Source organism: Drosophila innubila, assembly GCF_004354385.1.
Source record: "Drosophila innubila isolate TH190305 chromosome 2R unlocalized genomic scaffold, UK_Dinn_1.0 1_C_2R, whole genome shotgun sequence".
Taxonomy (NCBI): Eukaryota; Metazoa; Arthropoda; class Insecta; order Diptera; family Drosophilidae; genus Drosophila; species Drosophila innubila.
This window is the reverse complement of record NW_022995374.1, coordinates 18,396,029-18,419,583: the sequence shown is the minus strand read 5'-3', so window position 1 is coordinate 18,419,583 and position 23,555 is coordinate 18,396,029. Positions and strand designations below refer to the sequence as shown.

The window sequence follows — 23,555 nt, the reverse complement described above, 5'->3', positions numbered from 1 at the left end:
AATACTTATAATATTTCAAAATTTAACATTTTTTTTTTTTACAAAATAAGAGCTTACTGGCTGTCAAAATTTATTTTTTAGGTTATTCTAAGGGCCATTTTCAACTATGATAAAATATAACACATAAAAAAATAAAGAAACCAAGAAAATTTTGTTTTTTGATCCAAATCAAATACTAGTAAAGTAAAAACCATTAGCAAATATTGTAAAATATGCAAGCACAACAAAAAAGTGTTTTTTATCTCTGCAAAAAAAAAAAATAAATAACTCAATTGATTCATTGTCAAATTAAAAAATTCGCCCATAGTTTTTCTTTCTAAAAGATAGTAAACCCCAAGACTCTCAATATTTATATATATTTTTACATCAAAGATCTATTTCTAGTATATTTATATATAAATATATATATATGTATATCATCTTAATACATAGATGTATGTAGGTTTGTTTTTGTACCTAGTCTACCTAAAAGTATGCAGCGACTTTTATGCTCATCGTAGCGCATTTGTTGTTCACGTATATACACACATGTGTAATGCTGCACGTAAAATGTAAATTCATCTGTGTGGGTGTTTTGAGTGTGTGTGAGTGGGGTGATAAAGCCATAGATATAGCTTGGCCTGCATGCGTGTGGATAATAGCGCGCCGAAAAGTCGAAACGCACACAACACACTAACACCCAAACACACACACCCACACTGGCACACACACATGCGCGCACATAATAAGGTGCGATTTGTCTCGCGCATAAAATGAAATTTCCTGCAAATATACACACGCACACACATAGAGAGACACACTCACACATGCTCATACACAACAGCTATACTTGGGAGCTGAATGGCTGGACAACAATGGCCAACAGTAGGGGGGTGGACACGAGAGGGGGTGTATGGGGGACAGTTTCGATTGCTTTGTTGCTTGTATATGACAGCGTGTCGATGTCTCTATGTATGCGTGTCTGTGTGTGTAAGTGCACTTAGAAAATTAGTCAATATATCCGTAATTTAAACACAAAATTTCAAAAGCTATCCAAGTTCAATATTTTCAATGCTGAGCACAAATACCTCATTTCAAGTGCGTTTTTTACAATTAAAATTACAATTTTCTGGAATTTTTTAGTACGTTTTGGGTTTAATTTAACTCTGTAAAATATGGAAAAATAACTAGTTTAGGCTTAAAACTTAAATTTAAATTAAAAAACGTTCTCATATTAAATCTTTTAAAATTTCATATTAATATTCCAATCTTGAAATAAACTATATTAAATACAAAAAAATATTTAGCTAGTTAAGTCTAAAAAACTCTGTTGTTTCTGGAGGTATCTTAACCAAACTCACAGATTTTATAATTGACGAAGTTTGGTTAAAATCTGACTATAATATCATAAAGTTTTCATAGCAATGGTCCAACTTTAAGAACATAACGGTACATATTATTTCGAGTGTATGCGTGTGGAGGACATCTTTGGTTAGGTTAAGGCTCATGTCAAAGCAGGCAAACTGTGCGACAAAAGGCGTAAGGCGTAAGGAGGCGTGGCAAAAACTCGTTTGCCATAATTATTGCTTTTGTTGTTCGCTCGCTTGCAGCCGATACCCGTGTGTGAGTGTGTGTGTCCCGCATTATTATTTTAACCGGAAATGTGTGTGTTGCCCTACACTAAATGTATATGTATGGACTTGTCAGTGTGTTTGTGTGTGTGTTACGTGTATAAAATTTGTGAACTGGATGAACTTTTTTTTGTGTGCTCTCTTTGGCGGAAGCTTTCTCTGTGTGCCGGCGACAACATTTAGCAAATTTTTTTATGACAATGTCGCTTGGCATGTCTCTTCTTCGCCCTCTCTCAATCTCACACACAAACTCTCTCTCTCCCTATCTCTATCTGCTTGGAGTAACCTCAGCTGCTGACAGCGCCCACTTTTATGACAAATATTATGTTAAAGACCGAATATGCGCTACGCCATAAAAGTCAATCATTTTTCATTTCGCTTTGCGCGTCGTCGTCGTTGTTGTTGTTGCCGCTGTCGTCGTCTCTCACAGTGCGTTTCCTTCATACAACGCTGTCACTCTCACAGCCATTCAAACAAAAAGCAACCACGCCCCCACTCCACCGCTTTGAGTGTACCCTTCCCAAGGACGTAGACAAGAGGGGATTATTCGTGGAAAATTTGACACAAATTTGGACTTATAAAGTTGCTAGCTCAAAACTCTGACCAACTTCAAACTTTATCAAATCTGGACCGATTTTTAAGCGGAATTTTATTTTGATCATAAAATCATTCTGCATTCAAATTTAATTAAATAACAAAAATTTTCCATTTGGGCATCCCTTTTCGTTCAAAGCTAACTACGTCCTTGCCCCTTTCTCTGTTTGACTGCTGCCTTTGGCTTTACTGCTTGCTTCTTCTCCTCTTTTTTTTCTTTTCTTTTACTTTCTTTTTTTGCTTGTGTCCGCTGGGGACATTTAATTTTTGGCGGTCATTCGTTGTGATTTTCCTTGATATGCGATATAGTATTTTATGTACAGTTCGTCTATATGTATGCATGTATTAGTGTGTATCGCTCTGTTTGTGGGTGCGTGTCTGTGTGTGTGTGTGTGTGTGAGTGAGTATTCATCGTTTTCACTGCCTTGACTAACCGTTTGTTGTTGATATTTGGCGCGGCTTGCTTCAATTTATGTTCTGTTCGCCGTTATTGTCGATTTTTACTTGTTCTTGCTTTCGTTTCGTTTTTTCTGTTTTTTTATTTTTACATTTTAAAGGACCTTTTTGGGTGTGGAACACATTTGTTGTGTTGTTGTATTGATAAGTTCATTTAATGGGCACGGCCTGTAATGCCCTCTTCCGGCTCCCAGTTATACAAACACACAGTATGTCAAGTAGGTCTTTAGACAAAGAACTTAAAATCACATTTGTATTTATTTTAAATAAAAGCTTTTTTCATATTTTTTTTAATTTAATATCTATTATGTTTAACAATTAAAAAAAATAATAATACAGCGTTCGTAAATAAAGATTATTTTTTAATCCAAGGAATTCACATACATTCCTTTTATAAGGATTTTTATTTTGATCATCATTAAATTCATAAAAATCATTATATAATGGTTATTATTTAATTTTTATAGTATAGTTTATAATAGGTATTTACTTGACAGAAACATCAATATATTTTTTTTTGTCAATACACTTTCAGGACTAACTGTATAGATTTACGAATTTGACATACATATGTATGTGTTTTTGGCATTTATTTGAGTGCGTCGCGCCTAATGAGTTTAATGCTTTGTTATCAGCGCTGTAATCAGCTTATGTAATATGCGGCCAAAACTTCAACATAATTGAATCACAAATTATGTCATTTTGTGTGTTATTCTCTTTATACAAACACACACACGTACACATTTAAAATATTTTAAGGCTTTAGGCTCAACTTTGACAAATTTATTTTTAGATTGCTGGGTAAATGAGTGAAGTGACTGGCAATTAAAAATTATGCTGATAACAGTGTGATCTGCTAGAGCGAGACAACAGCAGTATACAAACGATCTGAGCAATTACACACACAAGCATTTCGAGCAGTCGCCATTTGTAATTGCCATCTAGTTAAAACAAAAATCTACAAGTATTGCCTGCCCCTTTTGTTTAGTACTTTATAGTGTGTAAAATGCTAATTACAAAACGTTTAAGCAACTGTCATAAAGCAATAACTAGAAATGCCACACCTGAGATCGAGCTTTATTTGTTTTTAGAGCAATTTCCAATACACTGTAAGTACACATGCCCACGGGCTAGGCCAACACCAACACTCCCTCTACTCTCTCTCTCTCTCCCTCTCTCTCTCTCTCTTTACCCATGTCTCCCTACGATTCCTGTCAATGACGGAAGGCCACTTTCATTTTGTAGGAAAAGCAAATGAAACTTAACGGAAAAGAAAATTACATCATGCTCGTTTCAATGGGTCGACATAATATTATTTTGCTTGGTTTTTTTTTCATTTTTTTTTTATTTGTAGCCCCGACCCCACATAGCACCCACGTGTACAGCCATTCCTTGCTATATGTGTATGTATAAATGGGTGTGTGTGTGTGTGTGTGAGTGTGTGTGTATTTGTGTGCTTCATCATCATCTTCCGGACTGAGTTGCGTCTTCAAGCTCCTGCGTTCTGTCGATTTTTTATTTATTTATTTTATGCCTACGCACATACGCGCCAAGCAGTTTGACAGGTGTCGCCGACTGAGTGGCTGACTGACTAGCTGACTGCGGGGCTAACGGGATCATAGACCAGTGTTGGCATTTTAACCATTAAAAACCTAGACTTGGAAAGTTAGCTGGATATCTGGCTCTTAAAAATATGTAATTTAAATTTAAATTTAAAAATTAAAAATTAAAAAAGTATTAGTTAAGTTAGGTTAAGTTTTCTTATACTTATAAGGCCCATTTTTTCTAATGTCTAGAAAGGATTGATAGCTATGCAAGATATATTTTGACGTAAATTGCACAGAAATAACGTTTAGTTTTATTATTGTGATTACTAACTTACTATAGTTTGCATTGTCAAGTTACAAGCTCTATACAAAAAATTACTTTTTTTTTAGCTATTTCTGTCTACCCTGTTTTTTATCAAGTTAGCAATTTAAGCTCTTGAAATTCTGGCAGCACTGATATGAGGAGGGGGGAGGTTGGATGGGCTTGTCGCGGGCGTGGCTCGTCTGTGCCTGGAGGGGAGGAGAAGGTCGATGAAAAATGTGTCCCTATTATTCTTTGTATTGTTTTATGCGGCATTTATACGCTTATTTTTGTTGTCTTTTAATAGACGTGGCAAAGTACGCCAAAAACAAAGGCGACATCATTCGCTGGGGCTACTTTACGTACCACACCCAACTGCCGGGTGAGGGGCTGGGGCTGGCAGCAATGCCAGAGGGTCTTCCCCACCCTCTCTCTGCGACTTTGTCTGCTGGCGTTTTATCATCATCCAATCAGTAGATAAATAACACATAAAATGAGGTGCTTAATCGGGTTTGAAGTGATGAAAGTGAAACTCTGTCGAATTTTTCTCTCATCTCTCGTCCCGTGTTGTCTCCTCTCTATCTCTCACTGCCAATGCCACAAGCGATTGCGATGCCTTTGTCCTTATATTTGGATATCTGTTACATACACCAACACACACACATGGTTAAAGTGCGTGCCGCATTATGTTTTCCTTTTTGGCACACCGAAGAGGCTGTCAATTGTGCGTGGCAACATAATTCAGGATTAATTTGTACGCGTAGAGAAGTAATTTGTCAACATTTATTTACATTATCTACAAATCATGGCAATTTAACCTTCAACACCACAGTTTGAATTTGGCGCACAATTCGTGGTTAACTTATCGATAAGTAAACACATGTCGTAGCGAAATAGTTGGCAGCACTTGCACGCAGAGTTGCGCACATCGATTGTCGAAGCAATTGTTATCGGTGACCACACACTGTTTTTTCGGTGAAGATAAAACACTGATAGAATCTCAATAAATGCAAAGAAAATGGTTTATTTTATTGTTAAAGATGTCAGAAAGTGTTTTCGAATTTTAAATTGCTGAGCTTTCTTTAAACTAAACAACTTGATCAAATTGTACGACAGATTGTATCGTGTGTGGGCTACATCAGCAGACAGCTGTATGTTTTTTTAGTAGTGAAGGAAAATCGAACAAAAACAGTATTATTCAGTCTGTCAACGTAATTAAACATAGAATATTATTAAACAACCATTCAGTATAACTAAATTGTGTAAGCAGCAAATATTCATTAACTGAAATAACAAGCGGCATTATTTCCTTCAATACAACAACATTTATAAAGGATATTCATATAGTAGCAGCCGCCCACAAAGCTCAGCTTGAGTGGCTACAAACGGCTATGTAAACGATAAAAAGCCGCATAAATTAAATAAAAAACAATGCAAGAATTTAAACTAAAACAATGCAAATGCAAAAGCGATTTCTAAAAACTGATGAAGTGTGTAATAAAGACTTGTTGATTGTGACAAAAATGGCAAACGTTGAACGCTGTGTATTGATTTTATTGTGCCTTCTTTTTGATACTTTCAATTGGCCATACAAATCGTATTTGTTTATTAAACAAATTGGGCGAAGCGTTATTGTTAATTGTTATAGGCATTACTGAAGTTACTGAAGTGTTGCTGCTCGCAGTCTTATCAGTTTCAGTTTTGTGTATGAAAAAACCACATCTGATTTATAATCGGTCATATTTATTGCTAATGATTAACACACAAACAACCATCAATGCCTCCCACCGCCCACTTATTGGGAAGTCGTTTAATAATTGAGAGGTGTGCTTCGCATCTTAAGAGGCGCAAAGACGCTAATTGAGATGATTGACTGATAATCAAATTTGTTACGATATGTGGATTAATCACTGGGAGCAACACTCGATAAATAAAGTCTATTAAATGTTTACTCTTCACAATATACGCACTTGAAATAAACAACACATAAAATTGCTATGCAAGGGTGGACCAAGTAATAAAATTTTTCAAATATTAATAAAAAAATATATTTTAAGTGGCTTTTCTTATTATTTGAAAAGCTTTAAGAAATTGCAGGACTAGGATTAAGTGCATATCTCTAAAAAAAAAAAAAAGAATATGTTGATAAGTAAATTTATTTGCATTCAATACAATGACTTTTTAATACCTGAAGCATTATTTTGTTTATTTATTGAACTTTACATTGCAGTCATGATTTCACCGTTTGAATCTAGGGAATCCATCAGATTTAACGCTTGCTGCGAACTCATTCCATATATATAATTGACAACAGACGGAAAAATGACACAGAAAAGTTGGCGGCACAAGCGCAAATAATTGTTAAAACGCACTGAAATAACAATAAAGTTAATACACAATACTAAAAGGGATTATTAAGGGAAATAAAATGCTCGGACGCACACAGAAATTGCTGCTCGGCATTTCAATACTGTTGCTGGTCAACATTTTATGGGTTTCGTCCAGCGAATTAAGCAAGGTAAATGGAAGAATTCTATACAAAATGATTAAACAAAAGTTAACTTATTATTTATGTATTAAGCAGTTTCTCTACGACGATAACAAGTATGACAAGCCCTTCTTATCAACATACTTCAAGACATCCATGTTTAGCATTTATTTGCTCATCATCGGCATTATTGCACCCTGGAAGGAATCATGCGATCGTCAGAATGGCAACTATGTGGTATGTATAGATCGGAGATAGCAAATTTTAGTTATGAGCTGAAACTTGAGATTTTGAAATTCTAGATAAGAAATTGTATTTTATTTTGTTTCCAAAAATTAATATTTCTACAGACAATATTTATTTTCAAATTATTTTGTATACAATGATATGCAAAATTTGATTTATAATAAATAAAAACAATTAATATAAATTCAATATTTTACCTTATTGCCTTTTAATTATAAATATGTATTTTAACTCCTATTTTTATTTATATAACAAAAATTTAAATTATTATTATTTCTAAAATGTATTCTAAAAATTATAATAATTCTTACAGTTTTAATTTTACAAAATATAAATGGATTTTAAGTTCACTTATATAATGAAATATAAATTCCACTTCCATTCCAAATGAAAAACCAACAAATAATATTAATAAGAATTAATTAGTTTACAGTATATACTCATTGTATTCTTTCTGAATCTATGTTCTCTACAGATGATGGATCAAAATGGTGATGATGAAAACTATTATTCGAATCAAGCCGCCTTGGTAAGTCTTTTGGGTGTCCAGTTGATATGAAACTATCTCTAACCTGCTCCATTTATAGGGTAATCCCACCTTTGTGCCCATACGCGTGGCCAATCCGATCAATGGCGTCTTGTCCGGCACCGAAAGCGACGATTCCAGTGTGCGCAGCGTGCGTTTCTGCAAAATGGCTGAGGTTCGTGAGATGTCAGCCCATGAGGCAACGGATGCCTTGATGGCCCGTCTGTCCTATGCCGCCAGCATGCGGATTAGTCGCCAAAAGTCACATCACAAGACGGCCAAGACGGCGTTGCTCTTCTGCCTGCTGTGGTTTGCGGCCAATTACTTTTCGCAGCTGGCACTGGACATGGATGAAGAACCCATGATAACGCTTATCAAGTAAAAAAGATCACAAAAGTTCGAAGAGTACACAGCTAATTATCTGCTATTTTAGATCAACATCAGCCACGTTCTTTGTCATTTTACTGGCAGCATTATTTCCCTCGGCAACGGGCGATAAGGTAACCATCACAAAGGTTCTAGCGGTGATCATGAATATTGGCGGCATTGTGGCAACCACCATAACCGATCTGCATGATTCAAAAATGACACGCGGCGTATTATTGGCTTTATTCAGCGCCTTTTTTTACGCCTCCTATTTGGTGTTTGTAAAGCGAAAAAGCGACACGGAGGAAAAGGTGGATATTCCACTGTTCTTTGGTAGGTTTCCTTACAATACCTTAAATGATACTGATTTTCATTAACCTTTATCTGTGCTTTTAGGCTTTGTTGGTCTTTGGAATATGTTGCTGTTGTGGCCCATCTTTTTTATACTGCACTTCACCAAAATCGAAACATTTGAGTTGCCCAGCCAGGGACAGTTTGCATTAATCTTTCTGAATGGCTTCATATGCACGATGCTTGCTGTGGCCCTCTGGTTATGGGGCTGTTTTCTCACCTCATCATTGATCGGTACGTTGGCCATGTCGCTTCAAATACCACTGGGAATTGCCTTCGATATACTGCTGAGGCACAAATCTTACACATCTATACACTGGATGGGCTCTCTGGGTTTATTTGTATCGTTGTTGATCGTGGTGCTGCTGACACGCAACGATGATTCAGATCCGCTGATGAAGCTCTTTAAAATTGTATATAGAAAATTATGCGGCTGCCACAAGGCGAGCATTGTAAGGTAAGTAATTCGTAAATATTTATTATTAGCTCTTTCTGAATTTTATTTTTTAACTTATGTTTGTAGAGTCAACGATGATGAGCAACAGGAATCTCTGATAAATAGCAGTGATTAAAGTCTGACGTCGGTGGAGAAGGCTTTTAAAAAACGCGCTTCTAAATTATAATTGCTCACTGCAATGCAAATCCAAACTTGGCTGTTCACGAGTTCGTTTCGAATCGTTCTTAAATCTATAGCGACAAAATATATATTGTTTGTATGTAGTTGTAGATGATATTTCGCACAACTTTCATATATTTATCATATTGTATGTACTTGCTGAAAGAGTTGATCTTGATTTGCACTTTTATGTACAATTAAGATAATCTATTTATTGCTACTACCATTGTATTTTTCTGTAAATAGTTTTAGCCCTAGTGTTTATCTGATAGGTCTTAAAATTTGCTGAAGTTCATTTATAATGATTATGATTGTGCGAATTTTATGTTTATACTAAATAGGTGTGCATAGTCTAAATATTGCTATTGTGCTCGACATACATATACCCACGAGATATTCAAAGATTTTCCGTTTGATACCCTATCATATAACAATAGCTCAGGTATCAAACATAGAATAGTTTCTATATTTTAAACTCTATTAGATAACTAATCTGTAAACTGAAGAACCTAATCGTATTTAAATGCACATAATTATACGTTAAAGACAAAATAATATGGATGATTATCAAATTGTAAATGTTAAAATATTATGAATTCCAAGACAGCATCAAATTGTATTAATAACCATTATTGTTTTCAATAAGCAAACTGAAAGTTGAAAATAAATATTAACCCGCAATAAGATTAATCCATGCAAAATTCTGCTGGCTTTTTTTGTAAAGAATATTAAGTTAATTGAACAATAACTGAAGGAAATTCGAACACTTTAGTTACTCTCATTTTCGATTAAATTAAGTTAAAAAATTTTCACCACAAGGGGGAGCTTCCAAACTTTTTAAATTTAAAATTTTCAGTAAATGTTTAAAAAGAAAAAAATTTAAACTTAAAATGCGGCATCGCCATTTGAGCACTGTCCATTTGGCTATTTCTGTAATGATGCAAAAAACTGAAATTTTAGCCAACTGTGTGCGTCCACACTGGAAAATTTAAATATGGGTTAATGAAAATTTCAAAATGCAATAACTTTGCAATAAATTAATAATTTGATGAAAATTTAAAATTCGAAATTAGATAAAATTAAGGAAAACATTTTTATGAACGCTTAAAGTTGGTCACCCCAAGGAGAGAGAAGTTACAATTATACTTCTAAAAAAAATATCAAAAAATCGACAAAATTCAAACAAACACTATGCAATAATTCTAAAAATTCTTTCTTCAATATTATGAAAAATTCAATAATAGGTGAATTTTCTTGGGTGCAACCAGTTTTTCAATTTGATTTAAGTGGTACAAGTCGCCAGATCGGTAAACCATGCAGGGTGGCAACCTTCGAGCCGGGTGACGACAAGCTATAAAGTAGCTAAGTTGACAACACTGCGAGTGAGGGAGCGAGAGTTTATCGCGTTCCCACAATCGCTCTTATTATTCTATTTCTCGCTGTCGAGGTGTTCGGTTGTCTAGCGGTTATTTGATTGTTAAAAACTTGGCAAAAAATGAAGTTCCAATTGGCTTTGTGCCTGGTCGCCATTGCGGCCGGCATTGTGGTTGCTGATGAAAGCAAAGGACCCAAAGTGACCGACAAGGTAAGCATCATCCCCACACAGGCACAGTCACTCACACATGCATACATATTTGTGTACCTACGTCAGTTGCTGTACACACAAGAATACAAATGATGATAAATGATTTGCGCTGTTGTTCTTTTTGAATATGCTTATTTAGTTATTCCGTTTGTATGTATTTGTTGCGTAGGTTTTCTTTGACATCGAAATTGGCGGCGAATCGGCTGGTCGCATTGAGATCGGTTTGTTTGGCAAAACTGTTGAGAAAACTGTGAAGAACTTCAAGGAACTCGCTGAGAAGCCACAAGGCGAAGGGTAAGTAACAAATGCACCGCTAATTGGCGTATCAACACACAGACTCACACACACACACCCATATAGCTCAAACGTATACACACACATTTATGAGTTAGTGGTGCATACAAACACACATTTGTAGGTTAGAGCCGCAGTAGTTCATATCAATTACGTGGCGTTTAAGTAAGAATTGTAGTTAATAAAAGCAAATAAGAAATGTGACCAATTGATTTGATTACCAACTGATGTGGCATAATTTTAACTACAATCGAAAATTGTAAATAATGATTATTTTTATTGTTTTTTTTTAAATCAAAAAATCAATGACAACGAATTAACTTACAAGAATAGATAATGATAAATTAATCATCATTAATAAAAATTCTGAAAAATGATCACTAATCAATATTTGTAGTACCTAGCTTACATCATTATAATGATTATCATTATTGCAAATTTTAATAAATAATCATATAATTTTTTAAAAATTTGAGAACATTTTTTTATCAAAATAATTTTCTATATTACAGTTCACATTTTTAAATTAAATTACTTGAAAATAAGTCATTATAATGATAGTTATTATTGATAAAAATTATTAAAAATTAAAAAAAATTTTATAAAAAAAAAAGCAAACAGATATTTTATCTAAACAATTCCCAGTATTATAGTCAGATTTTTATAATTACTCAAAATTAATCATTATCATTCTAAAAAAAAAAATCATATAGTTTATACAGCTTCATTATCATTATAATGATTATTATCATTGATAAAAGTTCTTAAAAATTATCATATCATTATTATGTAATTGTTTAAGTATATAGCTTATATTACTGTAATGAAAATTATTATTGATAAACTATTATAATTTTTTATGTAATTTTCGATATACCTTGTGTTTATAATATTCCCTGTTTTTTCATCATTTCCATAGCTACAAGGGCAGCAAGTTCCATCGCATCATCAAGGATTTCATGATCCAGGGCGGTGACTTCACCAAGGGCGATGGCACTGGCGGTCGTTCCATCTATGGCGAACGCTTTGAGGATGAGAACTTCAAGCTGAAGCATTATGGCGCCGGTTGGTTGAGCATGGCCAATGCTGGCAAGGACACTAATGGCTCGCAGTTCTTCATTACCACCAAGCAGACCAGCTGGTTGGACGGACGTCATGTTGTCTTTGGCAAGATTCTGTCCGGCATGGATGTGGTCCGTAAGATCGAGTCCAGCGCCACCGATGCTCGCGATCGTCCCGTAAAGGATGTTGTGATTGCCAACAGCGGCTCTATTCCAGTGCCCGAACCCTTTGCCGTTTCCAAGACTGATGCCACCGAATAAACTATACCCTACTCAGTATGCATTGCCGGCGGCATTTATACAAATTTTAATCATCTCTTATACATAATCAATTGAACTAGAAATCAAATAGAAAGTTAGTACATCGAACATTTTTGATGCCAGCAATCGATTTTTTCCTTAATCCTTGCCACATTATCCAGGCAACGGATTTTGCATTTAAAATTGCATTGGCATCCAAGAATTTTCTATTTAAATTTTGTCCTTTAAGCAAAAATACTCTGCTCAATTATTCACAAATTGTACTGTCAAGAAATGCATAATAAATAAAAATAACTATGTGATAAAAAAGAAAACAAAACATCTTTTTTTTCCCTTTCTTCTTTTAGTTCTCTTTAGTTTTGATGAGATTTCAGTTGGTAATGCGGTTCATTGAACTGGTTGTGGATACCAAAATTGTCTGTATGTGTATTGTGTTGGCTTTCTTTGGACCTCTGCTGTCTCCCTCTTTGTACTTTTGCTGTCTCCCTTAAACAGAACCGGTTTAAAACGACAACAGTTTCAGGTTGTTTAAATGCGAAACACTTGCTGACTTTGTTGCCAATTTCTTCAGATAATTTTTTGTTTCCCCTTTAGATGTTTCTAGTTCAAGTTTTATTTTGATAAAAAGCTGACACAGTTGCTTGACGCTTTCATAAAATCTTCTTAGCTTCGTGTCACGTTCTTTATTTTAGCGACGATGCGACAATTTTTTAAGCACATATTAGTAGACTATTTTAGCTACTTAAAGTCTGAAAAACCTTGATTTTATGCAAATACGTAGTAAACAAGTAAATTGGATTAGAAATGACGAAAATTCGTAAGAATTATTAGTGTCAATTTTTGTTTTTTTTTAAGATACAAATTGCTTACAATTGCTTTAAGCATTTATTTATTTGTTTGTTTATTATGATCTAATTATGGCACTAGTCACAAATATCAATGTATTTTGATTTAAAAATTTATTTTTATAAGCTTTACAAGTAAATACTTTTATTTGTTTAACACATGTATTTATCAAGCACTAATTAGGAAGTACAAAAAGCATAATATAATTCGTAAAAATCACATATACCCCGGTTAGTATAAATTATGGTTTAATGATTTTCCAGCCCAAAACGGCCATTGAAATAAATTTGTTATTTATTAGGATTGCAAAGAAAATTATTTAGAATTTACAGAAAAATTTAAATTAAAAACAATTAAACATAAATTTAATTTTAACACTGAAATAATACAAACATATTAAAATTCCAAAAAGAAAATGTATAACGTTCCTGTCCCAGCATCAGGAGACGAGTCTAGATATTTCTGTAGTTAAATGCGAATTTTTGATAGGGTATCTCGAAGTCAAGGACAGGTGCTTAAAATTGAAAACGATAATTTGAATTAAGATTGACCACCTTTTGACTTTTCGCTATTGAATTGTAGCTCCAGCAAAGCAATGTCTAATTATTAGCTCCAAGTCATTCCCTCATTTTCCAGTCTACATGCATGCATTCATACATATACAAACAGATGCAACAAGACGGAGAGCGAATTGGAGCATTTGAGAAGCGAGAGGGAGAGGATCGTTTTGTGAGGAATCAACAAATTTGCCTGTGTCAGTGCAATTGTACCCCATTCGTTTAATGAACGACACACACACATATGAAACTACATATATACATACATATGTGTTTATGGAGATTGTGTGTGCATGTGTATTGCTCATGTCGGCGGCAATCTCATGTGCCACATATGTTTCCAATACAAACTTCCAGATAGTCATATATATGTATGTGCATATGTACATTGAATAACCACAGAAATTCTGGACGCTGTCGCACTTTTATAATTATGTATTTGTTTTTCTGCTTGTGAGCAATCAGTGCTTGGAGAGAAGGCGTTTGGAAAGGAAACACTGCAGAAAGGAAAGGGGTGAAATAAGTTGGAAAAGCTTTGAAAATTTATTGCAAGCAGTTGCAGTTGCACGTTGAAAGAATAGAAACTCAAGTAACTGGCTTTAAAATGGTAAGTTTTGAAGATTTTATTCAAGACGTATAGAAAAATCATTTAGTCTAGCGGCTTAGAATATTTAAATTGATAAGAGTAGAGAGATTGAGAAAGTGACCGAAGCTGATGTGTACCAATGAAATCTGACAAATACATGTGCATCTATCTCACTATAAATATTTGTATATATAGTGGCCCACAGCTTATTTGACCAATTACAATTTTAAGTTACAGATAAAATACATACATATAAAATATATGTAGGATAAAAATATTTTTTGTTTAAATATAAACCCTAATTAACCAATTTAAATTTGTATCTCTTTGCCATCAAAAGATACATACATTTAAAACTTGTAATATGTAAGAGCTGTGGGTCAAATAAGCTGTGAGACACTGAAGATACTTTTATACATATGTTAATGTTTGTGTATTTACTCTCTCAGCATCCACATAAAGGAGCCGGAGTACCTTGGGTGGTACTGCTCTTACTCCTGCTGGGTGGCAATACAGTTCGTTCGGCTAATATACTTGTCCTATTTCCACATGCCAGTGAGAGTCACTTTGCAGTGATGAGAACCTTGGTCACCGAATTAGCAGGAAGAGAGCACAATGTAAGTTTGTATAACAAATACAAGTGCAATATTAAAGTCAAATTTCCAACAGGTGACTGTATACGGCAGCCATGGTCTAGGTGAGAGTGTGGATCGCATTACGGAAACTGTTGTCGCGCCGGAATATAACTTCTGGAGTAACTGTAAGTAAACTGAGGCTAAACATTAATTAAATACGCAACTTATTAGAGACTTTCCACAGTGCAGAAGCATGCGGCACCTGGTGGCAGCCTGGAAGATCTGAGTCGTTTGGCTGATCACAAATTACGCAATTCCTTGGCCAATGTGGGATCACAAGCTTTGGATCATTTTCTCTCCAAGCCGGCGATGCAAGCGTTGCTGCAGTTGCCAACCCTGGAATTTAATTATGATGTCATTATCGTTGATTACTTCTACACGGAGGCGCTTCTGGCGTTGGGCTATAAGCATAATAAGCCCACAATTGGCATAGTTAGCACCGATTTTGGCAACTATATGGATGCTGTGCAGGAATCATTGGTACCAGCTGCCTGTTCACCCATTGATTTTGCGCAGTACACATCAGATTTAAGCTTTTTGACACGTTTGGGTAATGTACGTGACTGCATCGCGAGACGCAAGCGATTCCAGAAGGATCATTATGCGGCGCAGGATCAATTGATACGCAAGCATTTCAAAAGTAAGTAAAGTTCGATTACCACTGTGAATGTGGCTTAAATCAAATGAAATTAAATTATATAGCTTCTTATCCTGGGGCACCTTTAATTATCATTTAATTATTAATTCATTTCTAAATTATAACCAAAACAACAAAAACTAAAAAAAAATAAATTTGCTCGCCACCTTTTGTTATTGAAACGGTTTTTCATACGTCTGGCAACCCAAAGCCAAACAACTTAACGAAACTCAAATTCAAATATTTTTAACGACAATTCAATTTGATTGCAGTGGCAAACACAGTGATGGAACTGCAGGCTTCTCATCTGTCGCTGCTGTTGCTGAACAATCATGTACCACTCTTGACACCACGACCGTTAGTGCAACAGATTGTGCCCGCCGGCGGTCTGCACATACGCGGACCACGCGAACTGCCCTGGAACATCAAGCGTTTTATGGAAGAGGCTCGCGCCGGCATCATTTATATGCAGCTTGGTAACGAGCAGCTCTGCGGTCAGCTGCCTAAACCGAAGCTGCAGATACTCTTTGATTTTCTGGGCGCGCGCAAGGAAGGTGTGATTTGGACTTGTCACGATGTGAAGAAGCTTGAAGGTCAGCCCAGGAACGTGATGATACAGCATGCAGTGCCGCAAATTGACATCCTAGCCCATCCGAAAGTGCGTGTCTTTATTATGAATGGAGATCTATTGAGCCTACAAGAGGGCATTGTACGCCATGTTCCCATGTTGGGTTTACCAATCTTCCGGAATGAACGCAAGAATATGCAGCTAGCGGTAAAGTTGGGAGTAGGCCTACAGCTGGATTCTACCAATTTCACCAGCGCAGCCTTGAACTGGGCTCTGGAGGAGCTCACAACAGGACAAAAGTATCAGCTGACAATTCGAGAGGTGTCCAGTGAGTTCCGGGACAGACCGCTGGGTGCATTGGCCAGCGCCATGTTCTGGGTGAACTACGTGGTACGGCATAAAGGCGGCGCTTCGATAAGAACACGTGGAATTGATATAGCCTCTAAACATTTGCATCTTTTTGATTTGTTTATATTTTACTTTGGTGTGGCAGTTTTGTTTCTCGCAGTTTTGGTGGCCGGTTACTTTGCAGTCGTATATACTTTGCAAAGAAAGCGAAATGAACAAAAGTTGTCAAAATTAAATTAGATTTATGTCAACAAATTATTAAAGCCAAAGTGAACTAATAAAGATTACAATTTTCAAATAACCGACTGTATCGTTTTAAAATTGCGCCAACTACATGGTTGCATGGGCAGCAATTGATTTTCGTTCAATACAACCCTGGAAAAAAGTGCTGCCAAGTTTTTAGCAATCGACGGTGGCCATCTTCCTTTCTAAAGAATCGCGTTCGCACAGCAGACGTGTTTAAAACCTTTTTGAGTGTTTTAAAAGGTAATAATTGATTTTAAATCAACCAAAATGCGTTTAAAAAGTGCTGGTAATGTGTGGAATGCAAGTGCATATGAATGCAGGCCACCAAAAGCGTGTATAAACAAGTGGCGAGCAATTGATTGTCACACGTGGAGTCTCGAGTTGCTCAGCGGAGCAGCAAAACGCATTGAGGTTATGTTGACAGCGAGCTGAGACAGCAACAACAAAATAACATGAATATTATTGACATGCGATTTATGTGTGAAATTATTGTCTAATTGCTGTGACTTTGTGTGTCTTACAGCTCCGCCAATATGTCGACTGGTACAACAGCCACAATCCGCACCCGCAAGTTCATGACGAACCGTCTGCTTGCCCGGAAACAAATGGTCTGCGATGTGCTCCATCCCGGTCTCTCGTCGGTCAACAAGACTGAGATTCGCGAGAAGCTCGCCGCCATGTACAAGGTGACCCCCGATGTTGTGTTCGCCTTCGGTTTCCGCACCAACTTTGGCGGTGGTCGCTCCACGGGCTTTGCCCTCATCTATGACACTCTTGACTTTGCCAAGAAGTTCGAGCCCAAATACCGTTTGGCACGTCATGGTCTCTTCGAGCAGAAGAAGCAGACACGCAAGCAGCGCAAGGAACGTCGCAACAGAATGAAGAAGGTCCGTGGTACCGCCAAGGCCAAGATCGGTACCGGCAAGAAGTAAATGCCCACTACACTGGAAAAAAAACCCTGATTGTGTGTGTGTGTTACCGGTGGCGCACACCGACAATTCCAAAAGCTGCTGGTTATGCGTTAGATTCACTTTTTTAAGTTAAATGACAACACAAATCAGTTGTTTACTTTTGGAGCGGCTTTTGTTTTATATGCTTAAGAAAATAAAACTCTAAAAGTAAATAAAGCAATGCATTTTCTTTTGGAAATCTTAAAGTTTTATATAGAAACTACACCTAAAAATCAGGATAAAAACATAAATTTATAAACAAATGCAAAGTTGTGAGCAGTGTTGCTAACTCAGCTGTTATTCCGCTAGATCCGCAATTTTTTGAATGGCAATCGCGAAAAATATGAAAAAAGTGGCTGACGGAAGATCTAGCTATTTTTAACGTTAAAAACAGATATTTTCCTCTAAAAAGTTTCCATCACATAATAAAAAGGACCAAAATCTGCAAGCGGAGCGAAATTTAAATTTGATTTAGTTTTCCAGAAATAATTTGGCAAAAATGAACAATTAAATGTAAAATGGAATTCAAAATTAGATAAAATATAGCTAAAAATGTATATGTATGCTGGGAGTTTGATGGGACTAAGGGGAAAAGCTTAATTAAATCAAAAAATTTACAAAGCTCGAACAAAACTTCAGCAAACATTTTCAAAATTCTAGCTTTAAATTGATAGAAGTTGCAGGTTTTGATCGATTTTGAAAATTGATCACAATCTGAAAACGGGCATAAATACGCGTGCCAAGCCTGCCAACCCATTTTATTGTTGCTACATGTCTATTAAAACAAGTTGGCAGCACTGATTACAACCCTACTAGCAACGCTAAAAAAAAACCAAACCGGAAAAGATTCATATACAGAAATTGTATAAAATTGTTTTAAATGTCAGTTGATAAGTTGGTCAGCATTTCAAAGGACCTTTCATAGCAGCAACCACACCAAACTCAAAGGCAACGGATCGAGCTTATAATGTCCAACAGCGGGGGTGGTGGTGGTGCTGGCGGCGTTGGCGTCGGAGTCAGCGTCTCTGCTGGCGATTGGATTTGTCCAGATATTGAGTGAGTGCGCGTAAAGCTTGCAACTTAATATTGCAAGCCAAGTGCGTTGGTTGGTTGGTTGATGTCTACAATAGGATTTGAGTGTCAGCACATTATCCCTCTACCCCATCTAACAGACAAATGAAATATATAAATTGTTGTTTTGTTACTCTTATTCTTCCTCCATCCGTGTGTGTGTGTGTGTTGGTTATGGCGTCTGTCTGTGTTGCAGCTGCCGCCATTTGAACTTTGCGCGTCGCCTGCAATGCAATAAATGCGACCGTGAGCGGGAAAGCAGCATTATTGAAAAGCCGGACCGGGATCGGGACCGAGACCGGGACAGGGATCGAGATCAAAGTCGAGAACGCGGCAATGGGAGCAGCGGCAGCAGCAGCTCAAGCAAAAAGAAACTGGGCACGGAAATTGGCAAAGTGGCGGCAGACAAGTCACGTGGTCTGTTCAGCGCCGAGGATTGGCAGTGCAGCAAATGTGCCAACGTTAATTGGGCGCGCCGCCAGACCTGCAACATGTGTAATGCGCCCAAATTCACCGACGTGGAGGAGCGCACAGGTGCGTAGAGTAGCCATCAAATAAAGCCAAAATTCATATTATTATAAACAATTTAATTGCAGGCTTTGGCGGCGGTTACAATGATCGTGGCGTTGTTGAGTACAAGGAGCGTCAGGACTCTGATAGCGAGTACGACGAGTTTGGACGCCGCAAGAAGCGTAAAAACAATGACAAAGGCGCTGGAAGCGATGAGGATCCACAGGACCGTGGACGTGGCAGGGATGAAGCGAAACGTCCTAGACGCAGTGATATTGATGGCGTGGAGGAGGAGGAAGATGATGACGAGGACGATGACGGTGATTTGTCCAAGTACGATTTGTGGGGCGACAACGAAGTCAGCTCCAGTAATGTGAAGAGCAAGGAAACGGACAATGGAAATAGTAGCAGCAAGTTAAATTCATCATCAGCAGCAGCAGCTGCTTGCAGTAAAAGAGCCTCCAGAGACTCCACCTCGTCCTTCTCTTCGTCGTCCTCATCAAGCTCGTCCAGCTCCAGCGATTCCTCAACCACCTCATCCTCAAGCAGCTCCAGCAGCAGCAGCAACGCATCCAACAGTAAGCGTGGAAAGAAACGATCCGACACACGGTCACGATCTGTCGAACGTGCTGCTCCAGGTCGGCGCTAAACCTTTTAATTATAATCTCCGTTGGAGAATTCATGCTTTCGTCTTGTTTTTGCTGTTTATTTATTTTTCTAAGCCTGCATCACTTCCCATGACATGTAATGAAATCCCCACAACTCTATAAAAAAAACTCAATAAATTCATATAATTTAAGAATCATTCAAGGGCTTTATTGCCAAATTATTAATGGAAGGTATCATCCGACTGTTTGCGTGTTGCAGCTGCCGCCGCTTCCCTTGCCTCCTTCAGACGTGCCAGTTCCTGGCGAGCTTCCTCAATTTGCTGCTCCGTAACTGTGACGGGAACATCGCAATCGATCTGCTCCTGTCTCACAAATGACATCTTCTTGATGGCATCCTCGAGGTAGGGTATCTGTTGTGCTTGCAGCTCCTTGTGATAGGCTTCTAGTCGCTCTTCCTTGATTTTCTCGCAATAAATATCGGTTAGTTTCTGCAGCGATTCCTTGCGTGTTATCCAATGGAAATTTGTAGGTGGCGGCTTGTAAACCAAGTCGAGTTTTTCCAATATCCACTCAAAGCGTGGATAGTCCCAGCGTCTGAGGTATTTTAGAAACTTTTTGCGCTTCTCGATCATCTCCTTTAGACGCACTTTGATTACCCTGTCGCGTGGACTGATCTCCATGTGCTCCTGATACCGCCGTATAAATGCAGTCATCTTGGCCACTGTTATAAATATGAAATCGGAGACTTGTAGAGTACGTTGATTAAGTACACTTATACATACGTTTCGCCTCCATGGAGCCAAAGTCCTGGGCATGTCGTTGCACCTCTTTAACCAGTTCGTCACGATAATATCTCGTAGTCAGACTGTTCCGATTGTTGCTCAACTTAAACAGCGATTTTACTGCTTCATTGGCACTGAAAAAAATTAATTTAAATATATACATGCAAAAATTATGCAACTCTTGCTCATTTACTTCTCCAGCTCCTTGGAATCCTTGTAATCCGGCAATATTTCATTTGGGTTTAACGGTGGCAACTTGGCAAGATCACCGCTTTTCTCCGGCTTGATGCAGGATATCTTTTCGGGTCGTACCCATTTGATTTTCAGATCTGACTTGAACGCATAGTCACGCACAAATTGACGCGGCACTACGTGCCCTATATTTAGTAATTTATTCATAAATAACAATTTTAGTGTTTATCCAATGTGATTCGTTCCGCCAGGTTATATCATTTGGTAAGTGTGCACACATCAAACAAAAACACGAATATGCCGCAACAGCTGATTAGTGCCGTCAAATTATCGACGGTCATCGATACCATCGATAATAACAATATTCGATCATCGATAATTTTGCAGCAATACAGCTGATATTGTTCAGTGTGTACATATTTTGTAAACGCACGTCGCTGCAACAGCACCAGTTGTTGCTTTGTTTTGTGAGTGTGGATTAAAAATGTTCAAGAAATTGTGAAGTTCAAGAGATTAATTTGCTCATATTTTCTCAGAAATATATATCGCAATGGCACACATGTCGCATATGTTACCGCAGGCATCGACGCCATCCAGCGTTTCGTCCGGCAGTTCATCGCGTACCATGTCGCTAATGGAGAAACAAAAATACATTGAGGATTATGATTTTCCCTACTGCGATGAGAGTAGTAAATACGAGAAAGTGGCCAAAATAGGACAAGGCACATTTGGGTAAGTCTACATTCTATCAAATATATAACAAGACAATAAATAATAATAAATATAAATCACAGTGAGGTGTTCAAGGCACGCGAAAAGAAGAGCAACAAAAAGTTTGTGGCCATGAAGAAGGTGCTCATGGACAATGAAAAAGAAGGCGTAAGTAAAGTTAACTACATTAATTAATATAAATATTAATGTTCTCTCACTGTTTTCACAGTTTCCCATTACGGCCCTGCGCGAGATACGCATCCTGCAACTGCTGAAACATGAGAATGTCGTCAATCTCATAGAGATTTGTCGCACCAAAGCAACTGTCCACAATGGCTACAGATCCACCTTCTATTTGGTATTCGACTTTTGTGAGCACGATCTGGCTGGACTGCTCTCCAATATGAATGTCAAGTTCAGTTTGGGCGAGATTAAGAAGGTGATGCAGCAGTTACTCAATGGTCTCTACTACATACATAGCAACAAGGTAAATATATCTATATGTATATAAAAATAAGCAAGCGGAACAGACGAGCACACTCGACACACGATGACAACTATAAGATTTAGTGAACAGATTTTAACCACATTAGGTCAGGATGTATAAAACCAGCCCAGATGTATATTGTGTCAGATTGGTAGAGATGTTTCAAAAAACTAAGAACTTTTTCATACTAAAACTTAATTTTCGACCAATCGTATCTATGGCAGCTATATGATACAGAGATCGATGCGTTCAAACAGATGGACGGACACACAGACGGACAGTGCTAAATCGACTCGGCTGTGGATCCTGATCAAGAATATATATACTTTATGGGATCTGTCATGCCTTCTTCTGCCTGTTACATACATTATGTTAAACACATTATACCCTTTATTGCCTATTTTCAATGGGCACAGGGTATAGAAGTCAATTCGTCACTGATATCCGATATTTCCTTGCAGATTCTGCATCGCGATATGAAAGCAGCCAATGTGCTGATTACAAAACATGGCATTTTAAAGCTGGCCGACTTTGGATTGGCGCGTGCATTTAGCATTCCAAAGAATGACTGCAAGAATCGTTATACAAATCGTGTGGTCACCTTGTGGTATCGTCCGCCGGAACTGCTGCTCGGAGATCGCAACTACGGTCCGCCCGTTGATATGTGGGGAGCTGGCTGCATTATGGCCGAAATGTGGACACGATCGCCCATAATGCAGGGCAATACGGAGCAGCAGCAATTGACATTTATCTCTCAGCTGTGTGGATCTTTCACTCCGGATGTTTGGCCCGGCGTCGAAGAGCTGGAACTGTACAAATCCATTGAGTTGCCAAAGAATCAAAAGAGACGCGTCAAGGAACGATTGCGTCCTTATGTTAAGGATCCCACGGGCTGCGATTTACTAGACAAACTACTGACGTTGGATCCAAAGAAACGCATTGATGCAGACACAGCACTAAATCATGATTTCTTTTGGACTGATCCCATGCCGAGTGACCTGAGCAAGATGTTGTCCCAGCATCTGCAGAGCATGTTTGAGTATTTGGCGCAACCAAGACGCAGTAATCAGATGCGCAATTATCACCAACAGTTGACGACGATGAATCAGAAGCCACAGGATAATAGCATGATTGACAGAGTCTGGTAGATTGGAATCCTCATTACGATTAAGATTAAGTTGGATGCGAGCATATAGCATTGAGACTGACTGTATATGCACTAGTTGTAGTCGTATTATCATCAAAGTACACGAAGAACGTGAATTTTAATTATTTTATATGAATTATCTATATCTTTAGTTACATAGTTTTGTTCATGCATCGCGTAAAATAAATACATTTCCATACAAAATTTACAAAAATAAAAAGAATATGGTTTAAATGTTTCATTTATTCGACTTAGACTTAGAACAGCTGACATAAGTTAAATCAATATTAAAACTGAAGTGATAAAAAATAAGCCAAATTAAAATTTAAAAAGAATAAATAAATTAAAAGTCTGGGGAAATTCAAAAAATAA

The 23,555-nt window shown here is 37.3% G+C and overlaps 7 protein-coding genes across 8 annotated transcripts; 6 read left to right on the top strand and 1 right to left on the bottom strand.

The window, feature by feature from the left end:
- Window positions 1-5,661: 5,661 nt before the first annotated feature.
- LOC117785388 (solute carrier family 35 member F5) lies at window positions 5,662-9,802 on the top strand. 2 transcript variants are annotated; one of them, XM_034623357.1, is made up of 8 exons: window positions 5,662-5,901; window positions 6,739-7,026; window positions 7,093-7,233; window positions 7,718-7,771; window positions 7,830-8,146; window positions 8,202-8,467; window positions 8,531-8,942; window positions 9,009-9,802. In XM_034623357.1, exons 2-8 carry the CDS (start codon window positions 6,937-6,939, stop codon window positions 9,055-9,057), a joined length of 1,329 nt encoding a protein of 442 aa, XP_034479248.1. In that variant the 5' UTR covers window positions 5,662-5,901; window positions 6,739-6,936; the 3' UTR covers window positions 9,058-9,802. The 2 variants fall into 2 exon arrangements, with proteins under 2 accessions (XP_034479248.1, XP_034479247.1); XM_034623356.1 differs by having other exon boundaries at window positions 7,090-7,233.
- Window positions 9,803-10,526: 724 nt separating this feature from the next.
- Window positions 10,527-12,621, top strand: LOC117784602 (peptidyl-prolyl cis-trans isomerase 6). The gene is made up of 3 exons (XM_034622390.1): window positions 10,527-10,686; window positions 10,856-10,980; window positions 11,900-12,621. The coding sequence occupies exons 1-3, from the start codon at window positions 10,597-10,599 to the stop codon at window positions 12,300-12,302; spliced, it is 618 nt and encodes a 205-aa protein (XP_034478281.1). The 5' UTR covers window positions 10,527-10,596; the 3' UTR covers window positions 12,303-12,621.
- A 1,508-nt stretch (window positions 12,622-14,129) lies between these two features.
- On the top strand, window positions 14,130-16,780 carry LOC117783477 (UDP-glucuronosyltransferase 1-7C). The gene is made up of 5 exons (XM_034620887.1): window positions 14,130-14,312; window positions 14,741-14,908; window positions 14,961-15,051; window positions 15,111-15,566; window positions 15,836-16,780. Exons 1-5 carry the CDS (start codon window positions 14,310-14,312, stop codon window positions 16,717-16,719), a joined length of 1,602 nt encoding a protein of 533 aa, XP_034476778.1. The 5' UTR covers window positions 14,130-14,309; the 3' UTR covers window positions 16,720-16,780.
- Window positions 16,781-16,846: 66 nt separating this feature from the next.
- On the top strand, window positions 16,847-17,852 carry LOC117783478 (40S ribosomal protein S24). Its single transcript, XM_034620888.1, has 2 exons — window positions 16,847-16,965; window positions 17,249-17,852. The coding sequence occupies exon 2, from the start codon at window positions 17,259-17,261 to the stop codon at window positions 17,655-17,657; it is 399 nt and encodes a 132-aa protein (XP_034476779.1). The 5' UTR covers window positions 16,847-16,965; window positions 17,249-17,258; the 3' UTR covers window positions 17,658-17,852.
- A 663-nt stretch (window positions 17,853-18,515) lies between these two features.
- Window positions 18,516-20,061, top strand: LOC117784235 (zinc finger Ran-binding domain-containing protein 2). The gene is made up of 3 exons (XM_034621908.1): window positions 18,516-18,731; window positions 18,943-19,280; window positions 19,343-20,061. The coding sequence occupies exons 1-3, from the start codon at window positions 18,643-18,645 to the stop codon at window positions 19,903-19,905; spliced, it is 990 nt and encodes a 329-aa protein (XP_034477799.1). The 5' UTR covers window positions 18,516-18,642; the 3' UTR covers window positions 19,906-20,061.
- LOC117784236 (28S ribosomal protein S15, mitochondrial) lies at window positions 20,042-21,113 on the bottom strand. Its single transcript, XM_034621909.1, has 3 exons — window positions 20,840-21,113; window positions 20,647-20,780; window positions 20,042-20,585 (listed from the first exon to the last, which is right to left on the bottom strand). The coding sequence occupies exons 1-3, from the start codon at window positions 21,043-21,045 to the stop codon at window positions 20,086-20,088; spliced, it is 840 nt and encodes a 279-aa protein (XP_034477800.1). The 5' UTR covers window positions 21,046-21,113; the 3' UTR covers window positions 20,042-20,085.
- Window positions 21,114-21,247: 134 nt separating this feature from the next.
- On the top strand, window positions 21,248-23,413 carry LOC117785246 (cyclin-dependent kinase 9). The gene is made up of 5 exons (XM_034623169.1): window positions 21,248-21,305; window positions 21,375-21,570; window positions 21,633-21,717; window positions 21,779-22,036; window positions 22,498-23,413. Exons 2-5 carry the CDS (start codon window positions 21,389-21,391, stop codon window positions 23,182-23,184), a joined length of 1,212 nt encoding a protein of 403 aa, XP_034479060.1. The 5' UTR covers window positions 21,248-21,305; window positions 21,375-21,388; the 3' UTR covers window positions 23,185-23,413.
- Window positions 23,414-23,555: the final 142 nt, after the last annotated feature.